This window comes from Aptenodytes patagonicus, chromosome 8 (genome assembly GCF_965638725.1).
Source record: "Aptenodytes patagonicus chromosome 8, bAptPat1.pri.cur, whole genome shotgun sequence".
In the NCBI taxonomy this organism is placed as follows: Eukaryota; Metazoa; Chordata; class Aves; order Sphenisciformes; family Spheniscidae; genus Aptenodytes; species Aptenodytes patagonicus.
In genome coordinates this window covers 6,472,804-6,492,757 of record NC_134956.1, presented here as the reverse complement: position 1 = coordinate 6,492,757, position 19,954 = coordinate 6,472,804, and the positions used below count along the sequence as shown (strand labels likewise).

The 19,954-nt window shown below is 58.4% G+C and overlaps 1 protein-coding gene across 2 annotated transcripts in view; it reads right to left on the bottom strand.

Moving 5' to 3' along the window:
• CACNA2D2 (calcium voltage-gated channel auxiliary subunit alpha2delta 2) overlaps positions 1–19,954 on the bottom strand; it is a 227,444-nt gene that overhangs the window by 21,445 nt on the left and 186,045 nt on the right. For both annotated transcript variants that reach the window (XM_076346119.1, XM_076346120.1), the window contains exons 5-8: positions 13,106–13,150; positions 4,822–4,960; positions 994–1,125; positions 652–709 (exon numbers count right to left, since the gene is read on the bottom strand). In XM_076346119.1, coding sequence (XP_076202234.1) covers positions 652–709; positions 994–1,125; positions 4,822–4,960; positions 13,106–13,150 — 374 coding nt within the window. The remainder of the gene's footprint in view (positions 1–651; positions 710–993; positions 1,126–4,821; positions 4,961–13,105; positions 13,151–19,954) is intronic.

Below are 19,954 nucleotides of genomic sequence, written 5' to 3'. Positions count from 1 at the left end.
AGGGGGCAGCTCCCAGCACAGGCAGGGGGGTGCTCCCCTGGGATACAGGGCTCCCTGGGCACGTGCCAGAGACCTGTGCCTGCTTTCCTCTCCGTGCCCACATTTTTAGGCAGCAACCATGGGCAGGACAGGGCCACAGCTCCCCCAGCCCTGTGGGCAGCGTGATAATTAGCGCTGCCAAGCTGGCACCTCTACCTGGGCTAAGGGGAAGCGATTCAATCCCACCTCACTTGGTGTGCAGCTAAATGGCGGCTTGCAGCTATCACTTAACCACAGCCTGGCGCTGCCTGCCCGTTTCTCTCTCCATCCTCCTGGCTCATGGTTTCCGAGAGCTGGTTGTTTTCCCGTTTGGATGGGAATGCTGGCAGGGATTGAGCACTGGCAGCCGCGGCTGCAGGCGGGAGCAGGGCGAGAGGCAGCTCTCCACGCTTGATCTGTATCCAAGGATTTATCTCTCCGTCCCGCTCTGCCTTCCCGGGAAGAGGGGAGGGGAGTGGGAGCCGAGAGCCGCAGCTCGGATGCCCCTGCCCGTGTTACGGTGTCTGTTTGCCAATGACAACCATGTGTGAAATGAAAAGGGGAGGGAGCTGGCCGCTCCCGGCCAGGAAGGGCCGGCAAAGGGACCACCCTACCCACCCGGCACCCCCTTACCAGGGCCGCCTGCGCACGTCGTAGAGGTCGATCTTATTGGGGGCTCTCCACGGGGTGGCTGCGGGGGGAAGGCAGGCGGTGAGAGAGGTGGGGCTGTCCCGGGGCGGGGGACAGGGGGGCGCGGGGGACGGGGCAGAGGGATGCCCACGACCGAGGAAGCAGCAGGCTCCGGTGGGGAGCTCACACCAACGGGCTTTGGCACAGTACAGTTACGTGTGCCAAGCGGCCCCCAGGGCCAGCGCCGGGAGATGCTCACCCACATCTCACGGTGAGAAGGGCCCGGGCTGCCCTTGGCCAGCCCCCCCCACCGGCAACCGCCCCCCGCTGCCCCCCGCCACGCACCAGGGTAGTAGCGGGTTACGCCGGTGGCGCTGCCGAACACCTGCCAGAGCAGGGAGGGATCCTCCTTCCGGTTCTCGATGAAGACGTCCTCCAGCGCCTGCGTCCAGTTCAGCTCGTTGAGGATAACGGTGGCTGTGGGAGACAGAGCCAGGTGGGTGGGTGAGGGGGGAGCAGCGGAGCCTGGGATGGGCTGGGGGGTGACAGGAACCACGGTGTCCCCGTGATGTTGGCAGGGAGGGAGAGGCGGTGTGTCCCCTCTGCCCCTTCCCATGCAGGAGCCCACAGGGGCTTTGCAGCCGCTCCCACGAGGCTCCAGCATCAGCCTGCTCCTTGTCCCCAGAGATGGGAGCCACCCTCAGGGCTCCCCTGAGCGCTCACTGTCCCCGTCCCCTGGCTCTGGGCAGGGACAGCCACCGCTGGGGACAGCTGGCTTGCCATCTCACCCTCTTCCTGGCAAAACACCCTGCTCCTCCCGCCACCATGCCAGCCCCGCTCCCTGGGGACAGCCACCAGCTGGGAAATCAAGAGGCTGTGTCCCTGCGGGGCCACGTAGAGCCTCCCCGGGCCCCGCTCTGCATTCCCACTGGCCTCAGCACCTGACGCAAAAGCAATTAAGATGCCGGCAAACAGCGGTTTTAAATTATTCAGCTATTAAAGCAAAAGATAAGCTGCTGGCAGCCCCAGCCTGTGATTAATCAAGAGGAGCTGGTGGAGCATGGGGGAGCCGGCATGGCGAGGCAGGTACGGGGCTGGTTGGCCACTGGGGAGGCTGCCTCAGGGACAGCAGGACCTCCCGGTGCTCACAGGGCCCTTCGGGGCACCCCAAACACTGTGGGTGCCCTGAGCTCTGGGCAGGTGTGGAGAGCCCCCCAGCATCCCCCCAGCAGCCCATGCTGGGCCGCCCCGGGACCGTGGCACAGAGGAGCCAGCCATGCCACTGTGGGCAGGAGCGGGCAGCCGGCGGCACCCCCAGGCCAGGTGCTGCTCCCTCCTGGGGGACCCTCAGTGCATTTTTGGGGTGCAAGAGTTCCCAGAAGCGGCCCCTCTCCTCGGCATTGGGCAGAACAATCAGTGCGGTGCTGCAGGGGAGCTGGTGTGCATTTGAGGAGTATATTTAGCTCTCCCAAGGCTTCCTCCCACACTTGTCCCTCCTCGAAACACCGTCATCACCCGTTCAAGCCTTCACCACAGCCCTGAGGTGCTGGCGGGATGGGGGCAGGTTTCACCCAGGGTGAATCCCGGATCCCTCCATCCCAGCACCACTGCTGAAGAAGACTTCTCCTTCCCTCAGGCAGCTGTGCCTTCAAACCACGATTTACTCTGTCCGTATCTCCTCAGCCATTTCTCAGTGCCGTGCCCACACAGAGCGCTGTTATCTGGGCACTTAGGATGATTTCTTGTTTGGCTCTGTCACAGGATGTGGTTTTTCCCGGGAGAAGGGGCCGCGAGCAGGCTGCCAGGCTCCTGCCTGCCGGGAGCAGCCCCGGGCAGCGCCACCGGCCCTGGCCGGGTACCATGCTGGCCACTGACACATCCCTGACAGCCTCGGCAGCGCCTGCACCCCCAGCCCCTCGGGGCCTGTCAGCCAGGCTTGTGCCAAATGCACAATACCCTCCCTGCATACAAACACAGCCCCTATAACATCTCTGAGCACTAATGCAGCCCCCATATCATCCCTGTGAACAAACACAGTCCCTATATCCTCCCTGTGCACAAATGCAGCCCCTATACCTTCCCTGTGCATGAACGTAGCCCCTACACTCTCCTCATGTGCAGAGTGATGAGCTGTTGCTCATCGGACGGGAGGCTCTGTGTCCATGGTTGGGATGGCTCCTGTCCCCCTTGGTCGAGGCCAGAGCTGCCAGACCCCCCAAAGACATCCCCGTCCCTGTCCCCATCTCGTCCCTGTCCCCATCGGGGTGAGCCCAGCCCCGCCCCACCAGCGAGCGATTGCAGATTTAATTAAAAACGGCACAGTAAATAAAACACATATAGGATGTAATTTGTGTGTGTAGCGAGGGGTGACGGTGGAGGGCGTCTCCTCGGTGGTTTAATTAGCATGCCAGGCAGCGATAGTACCTTTCTGCCGGGTCCCACCGGAGAGATGCTCCCTGCCTGCGGCTCTGCAGGGACTGGCCACGCTTGCCGGTGTCCCCATGCCCGCACCCCAAACCTGCTCTCTGGGGTGCAGTGGCTGAGCACCCTGCCCTGCACCCCAGCTTTTCAGAGCACCCCGGTGTGGCCGGGCATGGTCTGATCCCTGTGCCCATGCACCGCTGTACCCATGGCTGCGGCCCTTTTCCCCACCTGGGACCCCCCACCGCCCCATCCCCTCTCCAGCATCCCTCTCCAAGCAGCTGCAAGTCCCCGGAGCATGTTAATCTCCAATTTGCTCTCGTCCCACGGCCGAGCGGGATGATTTATGTGGCCGTGGCAGGGCATCAGCCGCGGTGTCAGCTGGTGAGCAGGGGTGAGGAGTAATGAATATTTCATCCCGCGCAGCCCACCCCACTTGCCCGCCCCCCGCTCGCATGATGTGCTTCATTAGCTGCCTGGCCTGCACTAGCTGGGTAATAAAACTAATTGAAAATTTCTAATCCACTGCCGCCGCCACGGTGAAATTGTCGCACCGATGCGGCTCTGAGCACAGCCGTGACGGTAACGAGGCCATGTACCGGGAAAGCACCGCTCAGGGCAGGAACGTGAGCTGTCACCGCCGTGACCACCTGGGAGCCCTCGGCAAGTGCCACCGAGACAAGGGGGTGCGGGGGGACAGTGGTGCCGTCAGTGGTGCAGGGAGACGAGGGGTACCCCCCAACAGCAGGGTCTGGGGCTGGGTGCAGGATGTGGCCTGCAGGTGCTGGAGCATGGTCTCCAGCCGAGAGCGGTCCCCAGCTTGGTTGCAGAGCAGCCACTAGAGGGAAATGGAGACCTACTGTCACCATGTGCCACCGCGGCAGGGTGAGGTAGGAGAGAGCTCTGGAAGCTCAGGGACTGTGTCACCTCTCGGCGGGGACTGAAAGCTGGTGTGGTACGTCCTATCCCATCTGTCCATCTACCCATCCGTCCATCCCTCCCTCCCTGCCCGCTCCCGAGCAGGCCCACAGACCCAGGCCACCTTTCTGGAGCAGCCCATGCCCTCCGGCAGCCGCAGGGGCACGGCCACGGGGCTGACACCCCCTGCACACTCCTGGCCGCGGGGGCTGCCCCAGGGCGGCATCGCACTGTCCTGCAATCGCCCTCGCTGCCTTCCTGCAGGATTTCAGCTGCTCCCCCTCCCTTTTCATAACCTCAGCCCCAAGCAGCCCGAAGCCAGTGAGGAAGCATCCCTGCTTCGCCCTCTCCCACCCCTCAGCCCTGTCTCGCTCCCTTCTATGAGCAGGGAGTTGCCGTCTCCGTAATTGCTCCTGCACAGAGCTGTTCGGTGCCTCTGATCTTCTCCAGCTCCCGCTTTGAACCTCCTCGAGCTCCGGGAGGATCACAGCCACGTGGGCACAGCCGAGCTCTACCCTGTGCCATAATTACCATTTCTCCTTTGCTCTCCATCCCTTCCCAATAACCCCTAACCCCCGATTTGCCTCTTTGGCCCATGCTAAGATCTTGAGGGTCCCTGGGGAGGGACACGTTGTCAACTCTGTCCTGACACAGTGACTGCCTCTGCTCAGTGCCCACCCGGCTGGGCACCAGCCTGCCCCGGCACCAAGACCCAGCTGGGGCACCCCGGGAGTGACGGTCCCCGGGGCTGCAGCACCCTGAGCAGGAGAGGTGGAGGCTGAGCCCGGCCTGGCAGAGCAGAGCGGAGCGGATCAGGTGAGGAGGGGCACTCACAGCCTTTGTAGATGTCCGTGGGGATCTGCACGGCAGCGTACGAATAGTTAACCTTGGTCTTGAAGTTGGCGTCATCGGTGAACTCCAGCTTCAATGAGTTGGACTTCTCCCTCTCGATCTCTTCTCCATCGGGATCATCCTGGGGAAGGAGCAGAGCACATGGGGTCACCTGGGGGTGCCAGCCCTGGACACACGCCGGGAATGCCGCTGCCCAAAGCCCATCACCAAATATCCCCCCGCGGAGACTGGCAATGATGGCTCTTGTGCCGCATTTGGCCCACAGCCCGTGCCAGCACCGGTGGCACAGGGGAGTGGATGTCAGGAGCGGGTGTGCACGAAGGCGAGCGCTGGTTACCCTTGCCTCTCCGGCTTTCGTAGCACGGCAGGTATTAAATCAGACAAAAAAAAACCCCAAACCGAAAAAAAGCCTTGAAAATCAATTAGCAGCAAAAGGCAACTATCAAAGAACAAATTAAAACGGAGTGCAGCTTAGCACTCTGTCAATAAGCAATGCAAACAATATTTAATTATGGTGGAGAGACGGCGAATTCCCCACTGCCGGCGCCGGAGCACGCTCCCTCGCCTTCCCAGCCCTCCTCTCCCTTCCTGGGGTCCTTCTGCCAGTACGGCACGGAGGTAAAACCCCTCCGGCAAGGGGGCTGAGCCGGTGCAGGCAGGACAGCCAGTGGCTGCAGGCAGGGGGACAGGGCTGGAGCCAAGGTGCAGGGCCACACGGGGTAGCGGGAAGAAGGGGGTGGCCTCGCTACAGAGCTGGGGAAATTGCCTTTGCTATCCTGCCGGGAGCAAAGAAACCTGGGAGAAGGTGCTGGCTCCAGGCTGTCACGTCCCTGCCACGAGCCCAGCGGCCGGGGAAGGCTGTTTGCAGCCGGCTGTGAGATGCTCAGGATGGGGAGGAGGATGCTGCTGCTGCAGCATCTGCCCTTTGTGCCCCCCGAGCTACAACTCTGCTGAAGAGGGGACAAGTGCAGAGCTGCCTGCTCTGTCTGCGGGCAGGAACAGGCAACACAGGGGCAAGGACATGCCAAGCCCGAGCTGGGGCACAGGATGGCTCCAGCCACCCTCCCATGGCCCCGGCTGCGGGAGCAAAAGGGGCGGGGGGGGGGCGCAGGAGAGCAGGAGTCTCTGAGCCGCCCGGCGAGGGAGCGAATTCCCCTTGAGAAGCAGCTCAGTGCCTCTCCCTTTGTGCCTCCCCCCGAGTGAAGTGCCTATCTTGGAGCCCGTGTAAGGCCGTCTGATTGCGGTAGCAGAGATCAGCCCCGGAGAAACGACAGCGGACGTGACTGGAAGCGCGAGCAGCTCCAGGCAGGGCTCGTGCGGTGCCGTGCCAGGGACGGCCGCCCGGAGGGATGCCCCATGCCGTCCTGCGGCAAAGAACCCTGGCACCAGCAGGGATAAGGGGTAGGGGATGGTCCCATCCTGCTGTCCTCGATGGCCCAGCGCACGCAGCTTTCCCACTGGCCAGGCTCCTCTCAACAAAACCCAAGGGACAAAAGATCTGAATTTCTCATGGGAAAAGCCATGCATTTAAAGGAAAATGATGTGTTTGGGAAATAAACTATGAAGCTCATTTAACACCCATCCTGGCCTCCTCCCTGTTTCCCCTTCACAGACAATGCAGAGAGATGCCACCTCACCTGCGCCAGCTCCGGCCGGCCACCGAGGCAGTGACATTCCCCTGACATTGTGAGGGGTGGCCAAACCATTCGCCACAGCTCGGGAGAATAACAGGATTGATATGCGAGGTTTGGGCTTTAATTCCAGACGATGGATTGCGAGTGTAAACACGCCGCTGAGCCGATCCCAGTGCTGGAGCTCCAGCCATCCAGAAAGATGCTGAACTCAATTACAGCCGCAGTAGCCAAACGGGAGGCAGGCAGGGACTGTCCCCACCTCCCCTGAGCCACGTCGCCAAGATCAAAATCCAGATTACGCTCTCAATTTCACGTAAATCCAGACAAAAGGCACAAAACTGATTGCCGGACCCCCTGCAAAGCCGCAATGCCGCAGCAGAGCTGGCACCCTGGCTGTGTGCCGGGCCAGGGGCTATCCGGAAAGCGGATCCGGCCCCAAGCCTGCCATCAATGTCGGATTCAGGTCTCTGGGGGAAAGCAGCTGCACACACAATAGGTCGCCCCTGCCAACCTCTCTGAGCACTAGACGGTGATTTAGAGGCGTCTGCTGAAAACAGGCTTTAGATGGGATAAAGCCGTGGCCCCGAGGACACCTGCAGCACCAAAAACCCTGCTTTGACACTAAAACTTTCTTTTCCTGAGCTCAGCGAAGTCCTGGTGACACCTCCCTGTCCCTCCCCATCTCAGACCGATGGGGCACCTGCCCAGGTCCAGCCCATCCGCTGCTCCCGCCACTACCGGCAGCCGGGAAAATCCAACCCTCCCTATTTCCCCCACACTGGCATGGTTATTCCCCACTTCACCAGAGCTGGAACTACTGTATATAATCACCGCTCCTCTGTTTATCATTATTCCATTATATCACCCACTTCTGAGGGGCTAATTTGTATTCTGCCAGGTTCGGCGCTGTCTGGCTGCTCTCATTCATGTAGCTGTACAGAGGCATATGTATAGATCTCGAGACAAGTATACAGCTATCTATACGTAGGACACTTCATGCATCACTGACACCTATACGGCAAACAGACCCACGGAAAGAGCTGGTGTTATCCAAGCTACGTTTATCCTTTATCCATAAATCTCCTGACCTCAACCGAGTTATTCCTGTTTAAGCCAGGCTGAATTTGGCCCCTGAAATGGGGTCATTTCCACCCAGATGAAGGCAGGCAAAGCCGTCACCAGCCCAGGCAGGGACGGGAGCATCTCAGTGCTAGGCTGGGGCTACAAGGAGCCACCTTGGGAAGGTGGAGGAGGAAGAAATTCTGTGTTAAATTTATATTAGAGCAAAGGAGAAGACGATTCAAGTTCTCCTGGATTTACACCGGTTTAACTGCGAGCATCTCGGCAGGCCCCCAGCCAGATTTTGCAGCATTTCTCATCATTACATTTCAAAAGAACTTGGAAACATCTATTTATCTGTTACAATATGTACAACATAACACAAATAGATGCTACAGTTTGAATATATTATTTGCTACACACCATTAGAAATCGACTCCATGGCAATATATAAATATTATACATATTTATTGCTTCAGCAAGTCATCACGCGCCGAGAGCTTTTGCCATCTTCAGTGCTTTAGCAGCTGGGTTGCCAGTCACAACATTTTCTCTTGAGTCTCCCAAAATGATGGACAGGGGGCAAAACCCAGAGATGCCCCAACACCCAGTAAGCACCAGTGGCACCACCCAACAGCTTTGCTGGAGGCTGCCGCGCTCTCGGCAAGTACCTGCCCTCCATCACATCCAGGCTGGTGCTGGCTGAGAAGAGCCAGCCTGCCCACGGGCACAAGGACTATCGGGGGGGTCCCCACTGGTGATGGGGTTTGGAGCTGTGGATCAAGCCGGGGATGTGACCTGGCGCAGCAGCGATGCCTCGGCCAGGCAGCTCCCACGGATGCAGACACCCCCGTTCATTGCTCATCTCCATGGGAACGAGCCATCACAGCTAATGATGACTGCTTAAATGGTAGCACCCATGACAAACACAGGGCTGATCTGGCTAGTGGCGCAGGTGGCAGCTCCAGGATGCCAGCTGGGGTTTCGCAGCTCCGAACATGCCGGGTAGCCGCAGTCTTCCCCGGCGGTGCTCCTCCTGGTACCCTCGGCACCAGCAGAGCTCCTGCGAGCCGCATCACCCCGACGGCATCCCTGCATCCCACATCCTGCCCCTCACATGCCTGATCAAGAATATATCGCACCGAGATCCCAACACACCCTTTTAAATTTCCCAGGGGCACCCATCCATGTTAAGTCCGGAAAAGCCAGCGAAATATTCATATCGACATGCTGCGATTACTACTAATAATGAATATAAACGGGATGTGTGGCTCAATTCACCTGCAAGCCTCAAAGCCTTTGCAAAGGTGGGGGGGTTCATTGCTGTCCTTTGCAGGTGAGGGGAAATGAGTCCCAGGGCACGGGACCATTTGCCCAAGGTCACGCGAGAGGCCAGGGAGAAGAGTGGTGACAGCACGTACTTGTCCACCTCCTGGGGCTCTGGGTGGGGGGGTGTGTGCCTTCCTGCCCGGCAAAGCCCCTGGCTGCGCCCACACAGCACCCACCGGCAGCATCGCCTTGCGGCGGGACCCAGGGGCTCCTTGGCAGAAGCGTTTTGTTGTTGTTGCTAGAAAATGCCATTTTTTTTTGCAAGAAAGGGCCAGCTCTCAGATGTGAACAGCACGCGTTCCCGCTCTCCCTGCGCAAGCTGTCCTGGGGGAGCCGCCTTCTGAGACAGAAAGATTTTGAAACCATCCAAACAAAGCACTCCACCCCATTTGGGGAGTCCGAGGAAACGTCAAAACCCCTTCTTTTCCCCAAATTCAGAAGGAGTTTTTTTCCCTTAACTGCAAACCCACTGCTGCCCTGCGCCAGCTCTCAGGGCAAGCAGGGCAGGCTGAGCAGAGGGGCTGAGCCCACCCCCGGGGCTGCGGTCCTGCCCTCTGCCCCCTCAGCAAGCTCCAAGGCACACGGCCAAGAAACTCCAAGCCCACACAAAAGGGCCTTTCTCCTTCTTAAATATCTCAGCTTTTCCTGAAATGCAACAATTTAATGCCAGGGAGGGAGACGGTGTGTTCTTCAGCCACGTTCCTGCTTTTATAGCAGCCCAGGTTATAAATAACAATCAGCCTCTCCCGCCAGCCTGCTCCCCTATCCCCCTTCGCTTTTTTTAATCTTTGCCAAAGGTACTGTTTAGAGATCTTTCTAGACTATTTATTTTTAAATTACCAGCCAGAGGAAAGAAGAAGGGGAAAAAAAAAGAAAAAAGGCAAAAGAAAGAAACTTCTGGGGCTGATAGCTTATCGGGAGAAAATCCAAATGTCACATTAGTTGAGAAAGTTGGAAGATTAAATTTTCCAACACCCTTCATCTGCTGCTGACATTTAGGGGCTTTTCTTTCCCTCCTCCCTCTCCTCGCTGCATCTCCCGAGCAGGGTGAGCAGCCAGCGGGCAGCCCCTGCCTGCGGCCGGCAGTCCCTGCCTGCGGCCAGGACCGACGCCGTGCTCTCCCCTGCCTCCCCTGCACCGGCGGCTGCAGAGGCTGGTGCACAGCTTCCCACCACTGGCCCCTTTGCTCTCACCCCTCCCCAGGGACTTCGAGCAGGCGGGTGGGTGCCAGAGGGCTGACCTTGGGGTGAGCAGTACCTTCACCTGCAAACCGCGTGCCCATGGAGGAGAAGTGATGACGTTCGGTTCAGAAGGGGACAAAATGACACGATCCCACTTCTCCTCATCACATCAGCCCTGCAGAGAGGACGGGGACAAGGACCAGGGCTTGCACAGATGTCCCCAGGGGTGGATGCCGAGCCCTTACGGACACTGTACTGCCACCGGGAACATCTCTCCAACCATGGGAGGAGTAGCAACAGCAAAACCTCTCGTCCGCCACTTTACAGCCTGGGAACCGACAGCTCCTGGCTGATACGAAGCAGAAAATGAAGCCTGTAACGTGGTCCTCCAGCCGGGACCTGGGCATGGCTCCATCAGCTCCCACCAGAGAACAGCACATCCCGGGGGATTTTGGCCTTAGCTGTGGCTTAAGCATCATCCCCTGCTGTAAACACAATACTAAAGATGGAAAATCACTTTATTTCTGCATTGTTCCGCCTGTGATACCCAACTGAGAGCGTCTGCTGATTTGAACACTTCTCCCCGGATAAACCCCATAGCCCTTGCTAGTGGGGAAAGGTGAAAACTTTGCTTCTGCAAACATTTTGAGAGCCTTGGGGACCCCCAGGAAAATTTTCTGCTGTTCCCATTTGTTAAAAACCACTTGGAAATCCAAAATCTGTTTAGGAAGATAGTGGAGCTGAGGTGCAAGCAAAATGAATAGGAAGCTCATTTCTTTCTCGCTGTAGTTAAAGCCGGTGTTAAGGCTTGTGAATAAGCCCCAGTTACGTTGAATAGGCATTGTCCATCAGAACTAACCCCATTTCAGCTAGATCCTGCTCAATTTAAATATAAAAATTGAAGCTAAATAAAGAAAAGATGGAAAGAGTGCTATTTAGTTCCATTCAGACCTTCGGGTATCATCTCCCTCCTTTTTTATTTCAGCATCACCTTTTCTCTCCATTATTTTTGCTGGAATTAAATTTGCTGGGATTTCACTGGGAAGCAGCAACAGCATTGATAGGGAAGCACCCTGCCTGCTGAACCCACAAACCTCGGCAAAAAGACACCCCCAATTTTGCTTGATTTTTTCCCCAGAGGACTGAAGTCGGTGTGGCTGACGACACATTTGCAAGGCTGTTCCTCCCCGATGACACGCCACCTCCCTTGGGGAAGGGCTGGGGACTGGGGAGCTGAGCCCCATGGTTCCCTGGGACACGGTGCCACGCCGCGGTGCGTGGTTTCTCCCCAGTGTCCCACGTGCTCGGAGGGCTCGGCGGGCACAGCTCCGAGGTCGAGATGCCTCCTATTTCCCAGTCCTGCCTAAGGTAACCAGGATGCTCTCCTCGCTTGCAGAAATGGCTAATCCCAAAGCTAACAGCTAGGAGTTGCCAGCTCAGATCGCCGCTGCCAACACCGGCTGGCCATGGGCAGCCGGGACCAGTCAGGGTAACACCGGGCATGGGGACGTACAGCTCCCCTGTCCCCTGCCCTGTGGCAGTGATGGCAAAAGCCCTGCCGAGCCTCATGGATGCATCAGTCCTGTTCCTCAGCCCGCCGGGCAGGGAGCTGCACTGCTCCCTGGGCTGTCTCCTCCTGCCTCAACTGCAAGCCAGCTTTTCCTCTGCTTCTGTCCAAAATCTGCTTTAATGCATTTTAAGCCCATTAGCTCCGTCCTCTCTGGAGCGGCCATGGAGAGCAGGATCCTCCCTTCCCTCCTTTGGCAGCTTCCCCCAGGCTGGGGAGGGACAGGAGACATCCCCTGCTCTGAATGAGCAGGACCGTGAGCAGGGAGACCTGCTCGGGAGAGCAAGTGCCCTCCCCTTCGGTCACAGCATCTGCTCGACATCTCTCTTCCACCTCCCAGACTCTGTGGCTCCGGCCTCCCCTGTCAAGGAGCCCTCCTGCTGTCACCGCCTGGGGACAATGGCATGGGTGGTTTGACAGTATTTCTGCTTTGAAGGCATCCATCCTCTGCTCCAGCCTGGAGGCTCTGCTCTGGGGCATCACCTCCAAGGTGGGGTGAGAGGAGAGCCGGAGCTCGGCGCAGGGTGCATCGCTCGAGCTGGTGGGACCCCATCAAGCCCGGATCCTCCCCTCCCTTCTGCATGGGGCCTTCTGAAGGCTCGTGGGTTCACCTGAGCATTATTTTCGGATGAGGCCGTGTGGTTTGCAAGCGGTTTGCTGCCAACGCCATGTGCTGCCGCTCCTCCCCTCCTGCTGCAGTACTGTCCCCCGATGGCACATCTGCTGCTGGCTCTACCTCGGGGCGAGGACAGGTCCCGGGGCACCGCGCTGGCTGGGGTTGCCCCCAAACCCCCACCCTGCTCAGACTGGGGCTCCCGGCCAGCTCTGAGGACACTGTGACGCGCCCGCTCCCCAGCGGCCCCGCACTGAGAGCGTCACCGACCTGGTGAGCCCCTATTTCAGAAGGATCCCACGGCACAGCACAACATAGGAGCCGGGTTACCCGTCACCTGCCAGCAAAGCGGGGTGCCGTGGGGCAGCAGCCATTGCCGGCGGAGCGCCCTGCGCCCACGGTGTGGCACCTGAAAGCCGTCATCGTCACCACGCGGAGGAGCCGGCAAATGCCAGCCCCCTCGGGAGCGCCGGGAAAGCGGAGCTGTCAGGTCTGTATTTAAAGCACTGATTGCCAGAAATCACAGGTCGGCTGTGCCGGGAGGGGGGCAGAGAATTAGATTCAGTCTCTAATTAAAGGTTTGCTCTTCATTTGAATTTCAGATGCCAGCTTTAATTTTAGAAACTTTTGCAGGCAGCGGAGCGACTGGCCCACCTGCCTGCTGCCGGGCCCGGTGCCGGCAGACAGATACCGCCATGGCTTGGCTGGGGGGGACACGGCTGCACACTGGGCACTTGCTGCCCACCGCAGAGTCTCGTTACGCCAGCTGTAACGAATGCTGTGCCATGCCCCCCCGGTACGGTGCTGGGACAACCCTGGCAAGGGGCTCAGCGCAGGGCCGGGGTGGTGACTGTGTCAGCGGTGCAGCAGGGACGGTACTCACGTATTCAGTGTCGGCCTTGGAGTCATAGTACTCGATGTCTTCCTCCTGCAGAGAAAAGGGAGAGCGGAGTTAGTGCTGGGCAGGGATGGGAATGGCAGAGGGGTCCCTCCCCGCTACTCATTCCCTTGGAACCTCCGTCCTGCTGCTGGCAGACACCACATCGCTCGGGACCAAACCCTACCCACCCCAGGCTGTCCCTGGGACATGGTCGGGACCCCACATCCCCCTCGTCCGCCCTCCAAGGACCGGCCATCACCTGCCACGCTTCCCTCCGCTTATGGCTGCCGCCGAGCCGCAGCAGTGCAGGGCCACGCACAGCCTCCGCCACGGCTGAACAGCCCCGCGACGGTGCCGCCGGCATGACTGCTGCCTCTGCGCTGCCACCGGGTGCAAGGCTGCACCGTGTCCCCGCGCCCGGGATGCTTTGGTCCTGTTGCAAGCATCGGGAGCCACAGGAGAGCCGGGCATGGGCAGTGTGGCAGGCAGCAGCCCCGCAGCCAGCAGCGCTCCCCTCCCCACGCGGCAGAAACAAGAAGAGCGTCCTCACTTCCGTGGAGAAACGCACGTTGTTAATTTGAGGTATTTAGAGCCTATTTAGGCAGAAAGGTCTGCTCGGATTCCTCTTCCCCGCGTGTCAGGACGCGAGGCAGCTGATAAAATTCCTAAAGAGGCAATTCGGAGAGCAGCAATGCTGTCACAACAGCGTTTCGTGTGCCATCAGAAGGGGTAATTAAAGGGCACTCGGAGACTCTTCGCTGCGTGCCAGGACGCGAGCGCGATGCAGGCGCACCGGCAGCCGTCGCGGTGCTAACATGTCTGCCACTCAATCAGCAGTCAGCAGCCGCTGCGCAAACCAGCCTTCCTCCCCGTATGCACAGGCAGCGCTTTGGGATGATTATTGCCGTTATTATTTAACAAGGAAAGCGATCTGGGCCCAGTACAGAAACCCAGCCAAAACCTTAACGGCACTGACTGCATCCCCGTCCTCTCCGCTCCTGCTCTGCTGCTGCCTCTGCAGTGCCCAGCCTGGCCACGGGCTTGTGCCAGGGCTGGTGGCACCATGACACCCAGCCCAGCCTGGCCACGGGCTTGTGCTGGGGCCGGTGGCACCGTGACACCCAGCCCAGCCTGGTCACGGGCTCGTGCTGGGGAAAGGGACTGGCAGGTCCGAGCAGCTCGCCAGGCAGACGGCACCACCCGCTCCACCGTCCCGGCCCCACTGGGAGCTGGCAGTCACTAACCCCTCACCAGTGTTATCCTCTAGCCACAAACCTGCTCCCTAGAGTGGTTTGCTGCTGCTTTCCCAGGCTGTTAAGACACAAGACCACCAAGAGGTGGAAAAGCCCCTGGAGCGGGGATGCTGCTCTCTCGGGTGCACCGGTGGCAGGGGGACCCTGGCAGGCTGCGCAGCCGATGTCCCCCCAGGATGGGGATTGCGAAGGGCGGTTGTTTCAGCACCCTCCTGGGCAGAGGGGCCAGTTCCCGCCGCGGGCTCTGTGACTTGAATCATGGCGATAAGGCAGCACCGAGAGGGGGAAGTGAAAAAAAATCAACGCAGCATCTTCCAATTTCTGCTATTAAAAAGCCTAGTCATTAAGGGAATGTACTTATTAATTATCTGTGATTTGTTGTGAAATGCTGAGGGGTTTACAACAACAAGAAAAGGGGAAAAAAAAATTAATTTCTCTTCGGATGCCCTCCCTGCGCCGCTCCCGGCCCTGCGCACGCCCCTGCCCCTCGCCGGTGCTGCCATCTCCCCGGGTCCGTGGCCATCTGCACTTCCTAATTAAAGGAACCCTCGGGAGACCCGTAACACAAACGAGCTAATTTCATGTTTAATGATCTTTAATCAGAAGTGAGTGTGACTAACAACAGCCATCCAGAAGGTGCTTTGTTATTCATTTTATCTTCCATCGGCTCCTCTGAAAAGCTCGAATCCCCTCTGACACGTGGTGGCCCTGCTCCCGCAGTGGGTGAGAGGGTGGCGAGGTGATGCTCAGGGAGGAGAGCCATCCCCTGTTCCTGCTTTCACCCGCTCCAGCGCTCCCACGACATGGCACGGCACGGCACGGCACGGGGAGCAGACCTCCTGGAAGGACGTCGCTCCCACCGGTTTCCCTGAGGATCACAGAGCCCTTGCCATGCACTTTTCCAAGCCCTGACGACCCCAGGAGCAGCCGGGAGAGATCCTGGCCCACCTCACGCCACCGCTGAGGTTTGCACACGTGAGACAGAACGTGTGGGATGGCCAGCGTCACTGCGGCCCTGGCCCCAGGACATGCCCTGATGCCAGGCTCCACTCTCCTCACCACGATCCCGCTGATGCTGCGGGGCTTGTGGGGTGCAAGGGAGCCCGTGGGAACTGGCAGGGCTTCCGCATCCCTGGCATCCAGAGGCCAGTGGAGCCGGTGGGAATTTATTCCAGGAAGGAGGGACAGAGCTCTCGGAGACCCTCGAGGGAGATGCTGGGGGTCTCCTGAGAGGCAACAAGGGGCCCTATAATTTCCTCTCCCTAATATTTGTTTTTTAAACCATGCTTGTCTTCTTCACGTAATCCTCTCTTCCTCCTCCTCCGGTCCACGTTAAACCAAGCACCCTGTCTGTGTAAATAGCACTGATATTTCTAGAGCCTTTCAGAATAAATACCAATAAAGAAAACAAGGAGGTGAAGATGTCGAGGGATTTCAGGGCAAAACATTGCCCCGTCTCTTGCAAATGAGCCTGCAAAAAGCACTCGCCGGTTCACATTGAAGGGGAGGCAGACGCTGGGTAGCTGCTCCTCGATGATGTGTCAACTGCTGCCCATTTTCTCACACCGTAATTGCCAAACGGCATCTGCGTAATGGCACTGCAAGCGCCGTGTCGCTAGCGGATAAGCATGGGGTTATTTCAGTCTCCTAAAACCTCGGGGCAAGTTATGGGGAAACGACTTTGGGAGTTAAGTGCAACCACAGACTAATCTGCAAATGCCGCTGAAGCCATCGCCCAGGCTTCTCCGGCAAAGCCACTGAGTAACCACCATGCCTGCACCAAACCCTTGCAGGGTGTGTTGCCTGCACCAACACCCTTGGTTGGGTGTCACCGGGCAGCCCCCGGCCAGGGCTTGACCCAGGCGGGACCTCCTGGATGGGGCTCCGGGGATGCCGCATGCCCGAGTCTCCCCAGGGACTCTATGTCCTCCTTGTCCCCCTTGAGCCCTCCATAACAGCCCCGTGCTCCAGTCTTTCGCCGATTTTACACCAAAATGCCAAGCAAAAAGCTAATTAACGAAACCAGGCTGTGAGCTTCTGGAGAGCTGCGAGCCGGAGCCTTGCCAGCTCAGGGGAGGACCCTGCTTTGGCACGGGCGCTCCCTGGCCACGTGCCGGCAGACCAGGTTTGAACCAAAGCCCACGACAAGGAGGGACACGGGGGGTCTCAGGTCAGCAGTGAGAGGCACTCCTCCCCGCCACCCCACCCCCCAGCCTTCTCCAAGAGCATTCACGTAGGTCTTTTTTTGCCTAAAACAATTACAGCAACTAAAAATAACATTAGGTCAGTGCTCTGCTATCGCGCTGCAGCCCGGCAATGTCAGGATGGAGGGGTGCTGGACCAAACCTCCAAGTCAGCGGTCTAATGAGGTGGCAGTCAAACCACATCACGCAGGCAGCTGCCACCGCCCCAAAAAAGCCTCGGAAGGAGCTGCCGGTGGCGCATCAGCTCTCCTTGCTCCAGCCTGTCCAGCCGGAACACGCAGCTGGCAGGGATGCAGCAGAGGGGCCACAGCTCGCTCTCCCCCCTATAGCTTTTCTATAATATCACCCGAGCTGGCTAATCCTTCTCCTGCGGATCTGTTGTCCTCCACAGGATCACTTGCTGCCATCTTGTAAGGGTCACCCTGCTGATTGCTGGTCCTGGGGATGCTACGGCTCCTCGGGGTGAGGAGGTATTTGCAGGTAGCTCCTGCTGCACTGCATTGATTTTGGTCCATCTCAGCCCTCCGGCTGTGGGTTTCATTTCTCCGAGCGGCACGGGTGACCCCTGTGGTCAGAAAATCTCTTTCAAGATTTAATTGGCTTTGGAAGAGCCAAATCCTGCAGCAGTTTGCCTTCCAGGCAGGCAGGAGGAACTCGGAGGGCGGTGGGAAGACAAGCTGGATCCCAAGCTGGCACCTGCCTGTTTCCCAGCTGCCGGATGGGGCCGGACGGGGCCGGTGGCAGGGCCAGCATCCCAGCCCACGGCATGCCAATGTAGGGATGAGCCAGGTGACTGGGATCTGTGCCTGGGCAATTCAGCAGGTGGGGACAGCAAACGGGAGCCGGTGTGCCCGCACAGCGCCGGTGGCTCTGCTCACCAGCAGCTCTTTCCTCTGCCATCAGCACTTATAATGGGCAGCGAATATTTAGCAAGTTCTTCATGTCCCCGAACTGTTAAGCACACAGAAATAGCAACAGATTTTGCTTATAGTTGCACCTTTAGTACGGAAGATAGCCCGCAGTGTGTCACGCAGCTCACGCAGCTCCTACCGCGCCTGCAGCACCTGCAGTCTCGCGTCGGCTTTAAGGGATGCGGGGCAGCAGGGGACGAGCAGGGGGACACAGCGCATTCCCACCGCAGCATCGCCCCTGCCAAGCCCACCCACGTCGGGAGGAGCGGGATGGAACCGGATGATGGCTGCGCCCGGGGACGGGTCCGTGATGGCCAGTTTGCCCTAGCTGGCAGCTGGGGCTGGAGGTCTCAGCCGGGTGAGGGGTCACCCCAAGGTCTCCCAGTCCTGCCAGAGGCACAGCAGCCTTCTCGGCTGTGTAACAAGGCAAAGAGAGTGTTTCTGCAACAGCTGCCACGGGGTGGTGGAAGGGCCACAGCCAGGAACAGGCTCCCAAAAGGACCGGATGAATTCCTGGGAGCAATTCCTACCTGCAATCACAGCCACGCCTGGCTCTGGGCATCATGAAAAACACTGGCAGCGGCTGGTAGGGGCTGAACCTTTTATTTCCACTGGGCTAGAGCTATCCTGGTCCATACACGTCATGATGAATCCTTCCCCAGTCCCCAGAAAGAGGGAAATATTCACGGTTAGCCCCAGCCACCTTGGGCTGTCGGATGGACCCAGGACCGGTCTGGTGGGGACCGTGCCTCTCCTGCCGCCCTCGCCATGTGAGTCCCTTCGCATCCTATCCAGCAGCAGAGACCATATGCATTACTGAGGACAGGTGGAAACAGCCATCATAATCTGCCTTGGCATATTTTTTTTTTTAAAGCAATTTCCTCCCTCTGCCTCTCTGACAGAGCTGGGGAAATATTTAAGTGACCCGTCAACAGTTTTTTCATCTCCCTGAGAAGATGTTTTATCTGATCACGCCTCACCGGCTATTCTTCTTTACACAGCATCTCCTGTCCGCTCCCGCTCCTCCGAGCCTGCTTCGAACAAGATGCAGCCGCCTCTCCCCTCCACTGCACCTGGGTACCATGGGGATGCCAGCACCCGTGCAGAGCTGGTGGGTTCCGGGGACCCCCTGTCCTGCCAGTGATGGGATGGGATGGGACGGCAGCACCAGGAGGAAAGCCAGCAGCCCCCGCACCAAACCATCACACCCATGGGACCACCACGGGTGGCCCAGCCATCTTGCAGAGCGGGGGGCGAGGGGAGCAGCCTCGAGCCCCGTCCTTGGCTTTTAAGAGGGAACAGCACCAACACGGGGTTTTTGTGAATGATTTTCTTGTTCTGCTTTTCGGCCAGAACAGCTCTACAGCAAGGTTGGTGCTTTAACACAGTAATTCTCCGAGCGTAATGAAAGCTGACATTATATCAAACACAATAAAGACTCTCAGTTGATGGAGATCATTCCTGAACACACAAACCTGTTAAACTGAAAAAAAAAAATATCAATTCTACACACTCGCCAGCCAAAAGAAAATGTGATTTGTTATCTAAAAGGGGGTTATAAACACAGCTTCAATGCACTTTCTGTGCTGTAATGAAAACTCGGTTTGAAATGGCAAGATGACTGCAAATTAGAGTATTTGATTTTATTTTCTAACTTTTTAGGTAAACCTACAAGGGCAAGTACAAGGTTATGACGACGATCTTTCTGTTCTCAGCCGATAAGTAGGATCTGTAATTAAAGGAGGAGAAAAATGAAAGGGGGATAAGGAGCTGGTGTTCACCCTTCTAGCGCCGTTTTGAACACAAAGCCCTGCCTGCATCGCCGCGGCAAACCCACAGGAACAGCCACCGGTGCCCACGCGTGGCGTGGCACAGGCGCCGCTCCCGCCGCAGACACGTGCCAGGCACACCGCGGCAACGCCGGATGGAGTAGCTGGTCGGCAGGGCCCCGTGCCCGGAGGGATGCTGCATCCAGGGCTGTACGGCCACGGAGGGGCATCCAGCCGTGCCACCACTGGCACCGTCCCCCCGCTTTATCCCTCACCTTTCTTGGGCGGTCGGGAGCGAGATCTCTGTTATTCCTCCTGTCCTTCCCCATTTGGCAAACAGTGATCCTGTTTTCCCTGGAGTTTCGTTTCTAATGGAGCTTGAAATTATCTGGGCTTTGTTATTTGCTCGCGTGTTTGCAGGCGGGGGTTATGGATAGAGGCAGCGGCGTGGGGCTGCCCGTGCTCCCTCTGCCGCCTCCGCGCACGCCACCACACCCCAAAACCACCTGTGCTGTGCCCAGCAGTTAAACCCTGTCCCCAGCAGCTCTTACATCTGCAGCTCAATTTATAGCTATTTTTTTTTCCAAGGAGAAAGGGCCTGCTGGGCTCTGACCCTTCAAATGTTCCTTTCCAGCACCCAAAAGGTGGGGAGAGGTGGGAGGCAGGGGGTCAGCAGGCAGAGGAAGAGGGGACCTTCCCAGCGTAGCGATGGAAA